Below are 13,102 nucleotides of genomic sequence, written 5' to 3'. Positions count from 1 at the left end.
TATTATTCACTATTAAAAGCAACAAAACTTCTGTGGGTCTGGAAGAGGATTTATCAACCCTCTTCATCCAGTCACAGTTGCTGTTAGCTTCAAACAAATTGATCAGCAAACAAAACAGTTAATGTCAACTATACATTGCTTGGCATAATGTTATCCCCTTAATAAAAGCAACATTAAACTTCTGTGGGTTTAGAAGAGGGTTCATCAACCCTCTTCATCTAGTCACAGTTGTTCTTAGTTTCAAACAAAACAGTTAATGTCAACTATACATTGCTTGGCATAATGTTATCCCCTAATAAAAGCAACATTAAACTTCTGTGGGTCTGGAAGAGGGTTCATCAACCCTCTTCAAGACCAACTTTGATGACCCACTTTAATTTCATCATTGATGTTTGTGCATGGTATTCATGTGTTTCTAATCTCTGGGTTGAACCACCATTAAAAAAAAAAAAAAAAATCTTAATAGTACTATATTTATGACAATATAATTACAGTATAATCATCATTTATTAAAATGAGACAAAGGGAGAATGAGAATTGAAATTATTAGTTATTATTAGTAAACAAAAACAAACAAAAAAACAGCATTGCAATGTACTCAGTTCTGTTAGTCTATTAAAAATGTATATGTATCGAAAGTGCATGCAGTTGCTTAAACAGAATGGTAGGTAAACAATTATCAGGAACGAGTTTGAAGAAAAAAATGAGTCAGAAAGATTTAATGTAAGGAGTTTCTTAGTAGGTGGGATTGATGCTGTTAACACGTTCATTGCCAAGCTGAAAATTGGAATTTTGTGTGGTGGCCAGATTTTTTTTATTTTTTTATTTAGTTTTTATTGTGCTCAAAATAAGTTAAATATATTATTTATATGCTTTTATTATTATGTACATAGGATTTATGTACTCTAAATATCTATTATGCGATATCGCGTGATATGTAATTCGGTCAAATAAGTTATATATTTTACAAATAAAAAACATTTAAATATAATAATTATAACTTTAATTATCAGTCTTTTTTATAAAAGACTGATACACATAGAATTTTTAAAAATAACGTACAAATAGAAAAAAATAATTATCAAAAATCAACATTTATAGGGAACTTACTAAAAAAAAAAAAAAAAAAAAACTCAAAATAAATAAAAACCAAACTTCAAGCACCCTAAATCAATGAATAACTAAACAAAATCGTCACTTTGTCCGAACGCCACCACTGTGCGCACTGGCTAACATAAACAATAGACAATGGCTGGCGGACATCCCCACTCCACGAAAGTCGATCCCTTCCCTAGTGGCCAATATAAATATTACGCGCCGTTTCATTGTGACCACTATACTATTCTGCTTAGAAACTTGATAGAGTCGGCCGCACGGTGAGAACTCGCATCACGCGATATCGCATGATTGGCAATGAACGTTTTAAGGGTGCTTTAGATAATTGAAATGTAAGAAAAAAAATCAAATCAGACCTGACAAAAAATAGCATTTGGAAGAAAGTTCTTGGTAGGAAACTAGTTATGAAATAAATACTGTGCTGTACTGTCATCACATCAAACATTCCTTCTGAATATAAGGCATCAAGGTAGGGTTGGGGCTAATGGGTGTCTTAAATTCATGTACACTAATACTAGGAGTATTAGGAACAAGAAGGAAGAGTTTTTGGCCATGGTTGGCACTTCCAGACCATAGGTTATTGGTATTAGTGAAACATGGCTGACTGTAGATGATATAGCTAGTGGGATTGAATGTGATGGGTATAGTGTGTTCAGGAATGACAGAGAGAATAAAATGGGGGGGGGGAGTATTGTTGATGATAGCTGATGAGCTACAGCCAAGGAGAATAGAAGTTGAATTGCAGGATAGAGAAGATAGCACATTTGAGGCCATTTGGTGTATGATTGTGGCTAGCAGAACTAAATATACAATTGGGTGCTGCTATAGACCAGGTGATGGAAAAGATGGTGGTGACAATATGCACAAGCAAATAGAAGAAATGAGTGGAAGGAGGGTGATTATTATGGGAGATTTCAACTATGGTCGCATTGATTGGAGTGAGGAGAGGACACACGGGAGGAAGGAATTGGATTTTATGCGGTTATTAAGGGATAACTATCTGCGACAGCATGTAATGGAAATTACTAGGGGTCAGAGAGTGCTTGACCTAGTAATTACATCTGAGGATTTGGCTGTAACAAATATGACCACATTGCCACCAATCGGTGAGAGTGATCATAGGGTCTTGACTTGGGAGGTGGCTAAAGGTGTGGAATTTTCAATTAAGACAGGGTACATGTGGAATTATCGGGCTGGAAAGTATGACAAGCTTAGGAGATTGATTGGCTCAGTGCCATTGCATGTACAACTGCAAGGACTAGAAGTTGATAGTGCATGGGAGGTAGTTAAGAAGTGCTTGCATGAAGCAATGGCTGACTGTATACCTAGAGTCCGAATAATAAATCAAGTAGGGGTTAAATGGATGAATAACACCATTAAGCTTGAGCTGCAAAAAAAGAAACAACTATGGAGGGAATTTAAGGAGAAAGGTGACCGGCTGGCACATGAACGGTATAAAGCGCAGGCCACAAGGGTGACGAGTGTGGTAAGAAAAGCAAAAAAGGATTACGAAAGAACATTGGCCATGCTGGCTAAAGAGAATCCTGAACAGTTTTTTAGATATGTAGCAAGTAAAAGGAAAAATGTACATGGCAGAATGATTTTAAAGAATGGCGATGGTAGGGAGGTAACTGAATCAGTTGAGATAGCTGGGTTACTGAGTGAGCACTTTGCAAGAATATATCATCCAGGTGGTGACATTGCAGAAACGAATAAACCAGTAGATTATACGAGAATTGTGGTGAATGAAGTGGAGGTGAGTAGTCTATTACAAAACCTCGATGTCAATACATCTGTTGGATTGGATGGTATACCAGCTCGTGTCATACGTGAAGTTGCTAAAGAATTGTCAGTGCCCTCGACCATTTTGTTTAATTTGAGTCTCGTGTCTGGGTTAGTCCCAAGGGGGTGGAAAGAGGGGAGAATAGTTCCACTGCATAAAGGAGGTTCTAAGACTGCTGTTGTAAATTACCAACTGATCAGCATATCAGGAATCATTGTCAAGGTCTTGGGGAAAATAGTCAAGAAAAGAATACAGGATTGGATAGATGAAAATGGGATATTGTATGGGGGACAACATGGTTTTGTGAAGGGTAGATCATGCCTCAGTAACTTGCTCACGTTTTATAACACAGTGATGGCCGAACTGGATAAGGGTAATGGGTTTACAGTGATACTACTGGAACTTGCCAAGGCCTTTAACACAATACCACATGGAACCCTAATCAGTAAACTGGAGCAGATGGGGATAGATATAGGGTTGGTAAGATTGATAGGAGGGTGGTTGAAGGAGAGATACCAGAGAGTGGTTTATTCAGGAGTGGAGTCAAAAAGACGTCTTGTGACTAGTGGAGTGCCGCAGGGCTCTGTTCTTGGACCACTGCTTTTCAATTTGTTCATCAATGATATTGAAAAGGATTTGAGAGGAAGTGTTCACTTGTTTGCTGATGATGCAAAGTTGGGTAGAGCAATTGTGAGTGCACAGGATGTCAAAATTTTACAGGATGATTTGGATAGTTTGGAGGACTGGGCTAGGAAAAATGGATGTCAGTTTAATGTGGCAAAGTGTAAGGTTATGCACTTTGGGGTGAAAAGAATAGCAGCAGTATATCGCATAGGTGGAACCGTACTCCAGGAGATTAATGAGGCCAGGGATTTGGGAGTACTGGTGGATAAGGGAGTTAAAGTTTAGGGGGCACTTTGCAAAAGTAACTAAAACAGCTCACCAAATCACTTGGCTTATGAAAAATACTTTAACATGCAGAGAGAAGCAAGTTGTTGTTCCTCTGTATCGAGCCTTGATAAGACCCCATGTGGACTTCTGTGCCCAGTTATGGGCACCAGGGTTTCTTCGTGATGGGGAGGAAGTGAAGAGGGTCCAGAGACGAGTGACCAAGATGATAGCAGGTCTGTGGAATGAACCTTATGAGAATAGGTTGAGGATTTGTGGGTTGCAGAAATTGGACGATAGGCGAAGGAGGGGTGATATGATTGAGACATTCAAATTACTGAAGGGTTTTTATAAGATTGATCCAGAAGATATTTTTGAAAATATGACTGGTGGTGGGAGGACTAGGGGCCATGCATGGAAGCTGGGAAAGAGCGTGGTTGACAAGGGTGTTAGAGCTAGGTTTTTTACTTGGAGAGTGGTGAATGAGTGGAATAAGCTTCCAGCGTCTGTTGTGGGTGCTATGACCGTGAATGAGTTCAAAGCAAGATATGATAGATACTGTGTAAATGTTAAATAGTTGTTCCAGACATGATGTTAGGGCCTCCCTCGATGAGTCTGTCGACTCCTTGGAGTTTCCCGGAACAATAATAATAATAATAATAAAATAATAATATAAAAATGATGTATTAAATCTTTTACCAAAAAAAAAAGTTTTAAAAGTTAAAATGTAAAAATCTGTTTGAAGAAACCTGTCTTGCAAGTGGCCTATGCTACTATGCGTTACTGAAGTAAAGAACTGAGATAAGTTCTTTACTAAAGTAAAGAGTTTATTTCAGCTCACTGTCTACCAGATTTAATATTGAAAATTAAATGACAGTCGCTTCTTAATTCAAATCCCTTTTTATATTCTTGTCCTCCTGAACCAGCATGAAGACTGCTATCAAAATTAAGAATTTTTTTTTATTTCTTGTCTTTTCTCCATGTGAATTTGTGCATATTTTTATGTTGGAACATGGTATTAGTAATGATTAGTCCATATCCTGAACAGAAATGCAGTATTTACTCATCATTATTATTAGCATTGTTCTTTTCTCCAAAGCATTACTAAAGTATAGAGCCAAAAGGCTTCAATTTTGCATAGATAAGATATTAAAATGGAGGATATTATGGATCCAGCCATATTTTATAGCCAGATATAAAAAGAAACTTAAGAAAAGTTTCAAAAAAATTTGCCTGAGAGCTCATGAGTATATAATATTAAAGCATCAGAGTTGCCTTGGTTTTTACTACTTAAGAAACAAACTCTGGCCAGGAGTCTGCATGTTTGTCATTTTATTAGTACTTAAATTAGGTTTCTCTGTCCTGACAGCTGTTTTGAGCTATTGATTCTCATCAGAGACCAGGCAGAAATTTAGAAAGCAAAAACTCAATACTTGGTTAACACGTCTGACAAAATGGACTCAACCTTGGTTCTTTATCCCTTTTTTGGGTTCTGAAAGAAAAAATGGAAATGAGGTTTGTTTAGCAAGCACTTGGCACACCAATTAGGGACTGATTAGCAGTGTATTTCATATTTCTTTGCAGTACAGATTTACGGCATTTATGTCTTAAAGATATATTCGTCATAGTCCACTGCCTGGTGGATTAATGGGTTACTGGATGACTGCATTTGCAAAAAAAAAAAAAAAAAAAATAATGTTTGCAGCCATTTTGCATAGGAAGGTTGTGATATAAGATATCAGCTTCTTAGCCAGTTCCACTTTTCTATTGAAAAACAGTGAAAATTACTCACACAACCACTCTCTTAAAATATGCTTGCAGGAAATCTGTATTAGCTCTATTCCTTATCATTCTCTATAACTTAACATCAACAGCAAATAATTGGATGTCACACTCCTCACTCAATATCATTAATATACAAGTTACGCAACAGTGGCCCAAGCATAGAATCCTATGGTGCACCATTGATCAGTCACCTTCCTCATAGCTTTAGCACTGCCATATATCAGGTTCTGATACCTGTCAGTCAGCCACCATCCGATCCATGTCATAAGTTTGTTTTTCAAACCCATCCCTTTCTTCCTTTTGAATTTGTATAACAACCTCCAATGAAGTCTTGTCAGATGACCTGCCAAAATCCAGAAGGATCATTATTGGGTTCCCTTATCTAGCTCTGTTACCCTTTATAAAAGACCATAAGCGGATTGCTAAAGCAAGATTTTCCTTCAATTAGTGCATTATTCATTATTCTAGTAAGCTAATATGCAGACATAGTTGAAAAATTATTTATGATTAACTACAAGTATTTTGATTCACAATATTGTGGATGTTAGGATTCAGTTTCTAACCAGCTTTCCAGTATACCCTCATCAGGAAACAGACTTAAACCATAAAACCGGAAAAAGAACTACCTAGGAGTAAGCAAACACGAACAGTGGTCATAGTGGCACCAAATCAATTCATGATTCTCACTGCTATGAGGAGGATAAAATTGACACTGGAGACAGTGGTGATTCAGTAAAACATCTGAGGGACAGAGAAATAAGGGATATATTTTGGGCAAACCACTTAGTTCTCTAGAAGCTGAGGTGGAAACTGGATAAAAGATAGAGGTAGATGAATTTAACCTTTTGAACTGGACTAATAAGATATCAGCATGAGTGATGACAGAACCATGTTGGCCCCAACAAAGATATTAGGCCATAATTGCATCACTCCTAGCTCTACCCTTTCATTATCTTGCATTCCCTCAACTCATGTTATTCAACTTGATTCTCAGTACCAGGTTAGTGTCATTGCTAACTTTTTGCCTTCTGCTTTAATTCCAAAACATTCCAACCTTTTCTCCTCAAGGTGCTACTTCCTTCACTTGTATAAATTCCAGATCCAAAAAAACCTGCATAAGAATGCTTGATGTTAGAAGAGAACAATCTGATGATCCATCTCTCACAGATTAACTCTCTCAGGCATTGTTTCTTCTTTGTCTCTTCTGTAGGTATTTTCATAGGCAATGCTTTGCTGATCTTACCACCATCATTCTTGCATGTCTTTCTGAGTAGCTGCTGACTGATCATCCATTTTTCTCTCCAACTTCAGTTCTACTAAACCAACTTCTCTCTTCATCTTTCATCTCATCCATTTCTGTTCTTTGCAACAATCTTGTCACATTGTTTCTCCTAAGTGTTCAAACCTCCAGTCGTTCAAGAAACTGGAAGTTGTGCCCTTCCTGCTTACCTATGATGCAGTAGTAGTTTTGCAAATGAGTAGGGTTGATTTAAAAAAAAAAAATCTGCATGCATGTGCAACACTATACACACACACACAAACCATACATATGTTAAAAGGTTTTTCTTTTTTTTCTTTTTTTTAATCTTTTGTAGGTTTTATCTTTATTATTCCATGTAATCACATGAAACTATTCCTATCCTGTTCTATGACAAATATATTTAAAAGGATACATCTGTTTCTTTCAGAACATCCTCTTTTGATTGTCTTATATATATAGATACAATTTCTTCATACAGTATGAAATGCATACTTGTCAAATGCTTAAACAGCACATCTATAGGAAAACTAATCCTTGCTGGCAATACCATATTGAAAGAATTTTCCAGAAGAAAAATCTTCTGCTTATAAGTTAAATATTTCATGCAGCTGCCATTTATTTGTATAGATGGGAATAGTCTTCTTATCTACATACTTTAGGTCTTCTGCCATCAGATTTTCATTTACTTTGAAGTCCTGGAGGAATTTGTATTGAAGTAGAAATCATCATCATCATCAAATTCCTGCCATGTACCCTCAAGGGGTGTACAGGATATGACAGTACTACATGAAAAAATTACATCATTACTAACTTCCTATCTACAATTTTCCTCCAAATCAGTCTGTTACTTGTCAAGACTCCAACATTATCAGATCTTACAGTAGAAATCATAATTATATAATTTCAAATAGGTGCAGGTCTCTTCTATAGTTAATTTTTCAATAATAAAATAAATTAGTTTTGCACAAAATGTGTCAAATGACCTCTGTTAGATTTTTATCTGGTCAACAGCATGATAGTGTTGCAACGAACTGTTTGAATGTAAATTTTTTGTACACATACTTTAAACCACACTGTTAGAACTCTGCTAAATTTCAGAATCATATCTTAAACTGTAATGGTCCTCGGTGGTGATGATGGTTTCACCAACCATGCATGCATCTATGTTTTGTTGTATTTGTATTTATTATAATGTATTTAATAATTAAAAAAATTCGTGTTTGTAATTTATTATATGTAAACATTTAAAAATATATGCCTTTGTGTATGTTCTTGAAAGAAATATTTTAACTCCTGCCAAATTGCATTTGCCCTAAGATGGGTATTCTGGTGTTACTAGGGCAAAAAGGGATATATGGGTACTGAAATTTTGAGAAACGCTGATCTAGATGAACTCAGATTTTTGAATTATGGGTATGGAGAAATTGATTTCATGGTGGGACAGAAGTCTAGCTTCATGTAGTTATTTTTTTTTTTTGGCAAGGGGGGGGGGGCAGGCATTTATAATGCACTAATTCAGTATAATCTGTTCTTCTCTACCAATTTGCATGTTGTGTCTTATTGTTATGTTATCTAAGAGTGGATATACTCTTATACAATCATGTGACATGTTTGAAGGGCACCCATTAACATCTGAAACAAATGGAACAAGTATTTATAAACTGTTTATGCAGTATAATTGTTTCTTTGTCACTGGGGGTGGGGAGTGTGTCACAAATCATAGAATACTATTCAATGATCATAAGTTTATAATTTTTTGAAATTTCCTTTAGGGCATGTTATCAGGATTTAAAGGTAACCTGATTCATATGTATAATAAAAATCAAAGTTCCTTGGACAATCCAGATTACTTTAAACTTGTTGAAGGAAGAAAAAACATAATACTACTTGGAGATTCTCTTGGAGATCTAGATATGCATAAAGGAGCAAATGGGGAAAATATTCTTAGAATTGGTTTTCTTAATGATAAGGTTAGTTGAACATTTTTCATTGAGTAACATATTTAGGTTTTTAAATAAATAATTCAAAATTTTTTCCCTACAGGAATGTGTGAATGGGGGGGGGGATTGCCTATATTTGCCAAAGATATATGGAGGCATGTTTTGATGATATTCCAGAACTAGGTTGGATTTCCATTATAAATGCTAATCTATATTTTGTTGAATAATCATTTATAATTTTGACACTAGTAATGACAGCCTTTCAAAATCGTTATTTTTATATTTTTGGACGTTACATTAAAATTTTAACAAATTATTTGCATAACTTTCCAGATTATGTTATGTTCAGTTAAATTTAAACTGAAACTACTAATAATGCTTACACATGTAGCTGTAACATAGTAATAATAAAATTGAAATGTTTTGAAATTGAATGTCTAAAGAATGACTTCTAAAAATGTATGAGGATTAACTTCTGCCTGATTGTGATACATGCTGCTACATGAGACAAGGGGGTGCACACTATCTCCACTCTTATTCATCATTCATACGGATCACATTATGAAGAAAATTGCATTAGGAGTAATATCAAATTGTTTTTTATGCTATTAACTCAAAACATTCTTTTATTTTATCCTATAAGACAAATTGAACTCAGTTTATCAAGTGAGTTAAATTTTTTCGTCAGTTAACTATAACTTTATTAAGTCATCATCAAATTCCTGCCATGTACCCTCAAGGGGTGTACAGGATATGATAGTACTACATGAAAAAAATTACATCATTACTAACTCCCTATCTACAGTTTTCCTCCAAATCAGTCTGTTACTTGTCAAGACTCCAACATTATCAGATCTTATATTTCTATCGTCTAAGGCACTTTGTACCGTATCAATCCACCTATATCTTGGTCTTCCTCCGGGTCGTTTTCCTGCCAACCTGGCAGAGAACACTTGTTTTGTAATCTTTCTTTGCCCATTTTGTTTAAGTGACCATATCACCTGAGAATAGCTCTGCTAATGCATTCCTGAATGCTGACAATGTCAAGTTCTTTCCTAATAACCTCGTTTTTAATATGATATTGCCATTCATGCCATCGGTTCACGCCTATAATCTTTCTCAGGATTCTCATATCTGTGGTCGCTAGTCTTTGGTCAAGTGTTTTACTTCTGACCCTGCTCTCAGATCCGTAAGTTAAAACTGGTTTGAACACTGTCTTGTATACAGCTAATTTAGTGTTCTGACTAATTTCTCTCTTATTCCATATGAATTTATTCAATTGACTTCCTGCCATACCAGCTTTGTTGATTCTGTTATCTATTTCCATATTAATTTACCATCTTCACTAAAAATCATGTCTAAGTAGCTGAAATGTTTTACTTGTTCCACAGGTTCCCTGTTCACAACACAGTTGACATTTTCAATGATTCTGCCTATTTTCATTGCCTTTGTCTTTTTATTGCTGACCTTCATACCATATCTATTACAACAGTTATTCAATTTAGTCAAAGAATCTTGCAGACTTGTAGCAGATTTATTTAGAAGGATAACATCATCTGCATAAAGCAAAGAGCTGACATTAACATCTCCAATTTTGATATCATGTTTAATACCACTTTCCTTCATAGTGTGATCCATATATATAATGTACATCCTTGTCTCACACCAGATTTAACATTAAACCATCATCCTGTACTTAATTCAATCCTAACTGCTGATTTACAACTCAAATAAAGACTAAGTATTGCTTGATATAATGCCTCATTGACACAATACAACTGTAGCATATTGAATAACTTCTCTCTTGGCACCTTGTCATATGCCTTTTCCAGATCGACAAAACTTAACTACAGATCTTTGTTATATTTCCATGCTTTCTCGACTATTTGTCGTAAAGAGTGAAGATCTGATTCTGACAGCCTCTATTTGGCCTGAATCCAGCTTGTTCTTCACCAAGCTTTTCTTCCACAATTTTTCTCAACCGTTTCTCAAGTATACTTGCATAGATCTTGCCAGGAACACTCAGTAGGGAAATACCTCTGTAATTCTCACATTCAGTTTTATTTCCCTTTTTATATATGGGTACTATGAGAACTCTACTCCAATCATCGGGAATTCATCCCTCTGTCCACGCCTGCTGAACTATGCAGTGCAGCCACTTTAAGACTTTTATACCACCATACTTCAGCATTTCTGGTCGAATATCATCTACTCCTGCTTCCACATTTGAAGCCTTTGATGGCTTTTTCTACTTCAAGTATGGATATGTATTCGTGACTGTTTGCCTGTTGAGTATTTTTTACCACTGCTTGTTTCATTTAGCAATTTTTTGAAGTAATTACTCCATACTTCGAGGATATCTTTTTCTCTCGTTTTCATGTCACCTTTAACGTCTCTAACTCCTTTTACAACACTCTTTTCTCCATTTCTAAACTTCTTCAACAACCTCCCAGAATATTTTGCCACCTTCTTGATATTATATTTGTTTTCTATGTTCTTGCCAAAGTCCTCCCATGACTTTTGTTTAGCTAGTTTTACACAGTGTTTCACTTACTTACATTTGTCTCTATATTCTCTAAGAGCAGAACCTGACTTATTTGCCAGGAACTTTTGCTTTGCTTTCTTCTTTTACCTCACTGCCTCTTTTACTTCTTGTGTTCACCATGCAGTTCTGATTTTTCTATCCTTGCAGACAACCTCATCACAATCTTCTCTGGCTGAATCATTCAGTGTTTTCTCCAAGGTTTGGTTCCTGTTCTGAAACTTTTTCATTTTTTCTTCAATTATCTTTCTGTATTTTAGTCTGCATTTCACACCTGGGAGCTGCTCAACTTTTATTTGCTTTCTTATATAGTGATCACTTTCAATTTCAAATCCTCTGTACACTCTGGTGTCCTGCACCAGGTAGAAAACATCGCTATCAACAATAACATAGTCAACGAGACTTTTCTTATTCCCAGCCTCTTCTCTCCATGTGAATTTGTGCACATTTTTATGTTGGAACATGGTGTTAGTAATAACCAGACCATATCCTGAACAGAAATCGAACAGATATTTGCCATTGTTATTAACTTTGCTCTTTTCTCCAAATTTTCCCAAAATATTTTTGTATGCCTCACAATCATTTCCTACTCTGCTATTTAGATCCCCAACAAGGACTAACTTTTCCTTTTTCATTGTGTCAGTTGCTTTATCTAAAGCTTCAAAAAATTCCTCCACTTCTACCTTAGTAGAACCTTCTGTGGGACCATAGGCACAAATAAGTCTCATTGTCCAGTTCCCCATTCTCATATTTGCTCACATTACTCTACTTGAGACTACCTGCCATTCAAGAAGATTAGTCTCATATTTTGTGTTGAATGTTATGGCTACTCCTTCTTTTCCTTGATTGTCATTGCCTGAATATAACATTTTGTATTTATTGCTCAGAAAGGTCTCACCAGTTTTTGTCTTTTTTGTTTCAATCACCCGTATTATATCGATCTGGTACTTATCTAATTCCTCAGCTAGCTCCATTTCTTTGTCATTCAGGCTTCTTATGTTGATATTACTGATCTTCGTCTCTGATTATATTGAGTTGGGGTGTGTTTTAGGGTTTGTTCCAGTAGCTGACTTTTTGCTATTCGTCCTGGTTCCCTGGTGAAAACAACGGAGGGGGGGCCTTGTTGAACCATGCAATGCCACAGCCAGCATGAAATTTTTTCATGTTGTACCATCGTTTTTTATTTTGGTTTAAGCCAATAATAATACAATTTGGTCAGCTAAATCCCAAATTGCCCGCCCATCCTCGTTCGTTCAGTATCCAGGTAGATACCCAACAAGGGTGCACCACGAGAAGGTGAGGATTGGACATTAGGTCAGAAGCCCTGGTCGGTTCTCCGCATTCCTTTAAAGGCTATGTGGAGGTCTCCTCTCAGTTATACAGCTTTGACCCTTAAGCACCCCACAAAAGTATTAAAGAGATTAAAAAAAAAAAAAAAAACTAGATATTATTTGTATGAATATGCTTGTATAAATTACAGTACACTTGATATTAAACAAAATTTATTTGTTTTGAGTATTTAAATTCTTTTCATCTTCATGTTTGATTAGAAATGACAATAAGTGTTGTATATATGCATTATGCATATTTTAAGCTGATATGTAAATAAAACCATACACTTAATGCTAAACACTGTTTATTTCTCCATAAATAAAAATAATACTATTATCATCAAATTCCTGATATGTATACTCTGGGGATATAGAGGATAATTATGATAGTACTACCTGAAAAAGTTACACCATTACTAACCACTGATCAACAATTTCCCTCCAAATTAATCTGCT

General features: G+C 35.6%; 1 protein-coding gene across 4 annotated transcripts in view; it reads left to right on the top strand.

The window, feature by feature from the left end:
- Positions 1 to 13,102, top strand: part of LOC150109506 (cytosolic 5'-nucleotidase 3A-like) — a 161,384-nt gene that overhangs the window by 142,361 nt on the left and 5,921 nt on the right. For all 4 annotated transcript variants that reach the window (XM_090413355.1, XM_090413375.1, XM_090413364.1 and 1 more), the window contains one exon: positions 8,606 to 8,803. In XM_090413355.1, the coding sequence (XP_090269481.1) occupies positions 8,606 to 8,803 (198 nt within the window). The remainder of the gene's footprint in view (positions 1 to 8,605; positions 8,804 to 13,102) is intronic.

Source organism: Typopeltis vanoorti, chromosome 2, assembly GCF_054136105.1.
Source record: "Typopeltis vanoorti isolate ZY-2024b chromosome 2, IOZ_Tvanoo_1.0, whole genome shotgun sequence".
NCBI classification, from domain to species: domain Eukaryota; kingdom Metazoa; phylum Arthropoda; class Arachnida; order Uropygi; family Thelyphonidae; genus Typopeltis; species Typopeltis vanoorti.
The sequence above is the reverse complement of the archived record's forward strand: the minus strand, read 5'-3'. Positions and strand labels throughout refer to the sequence as shown.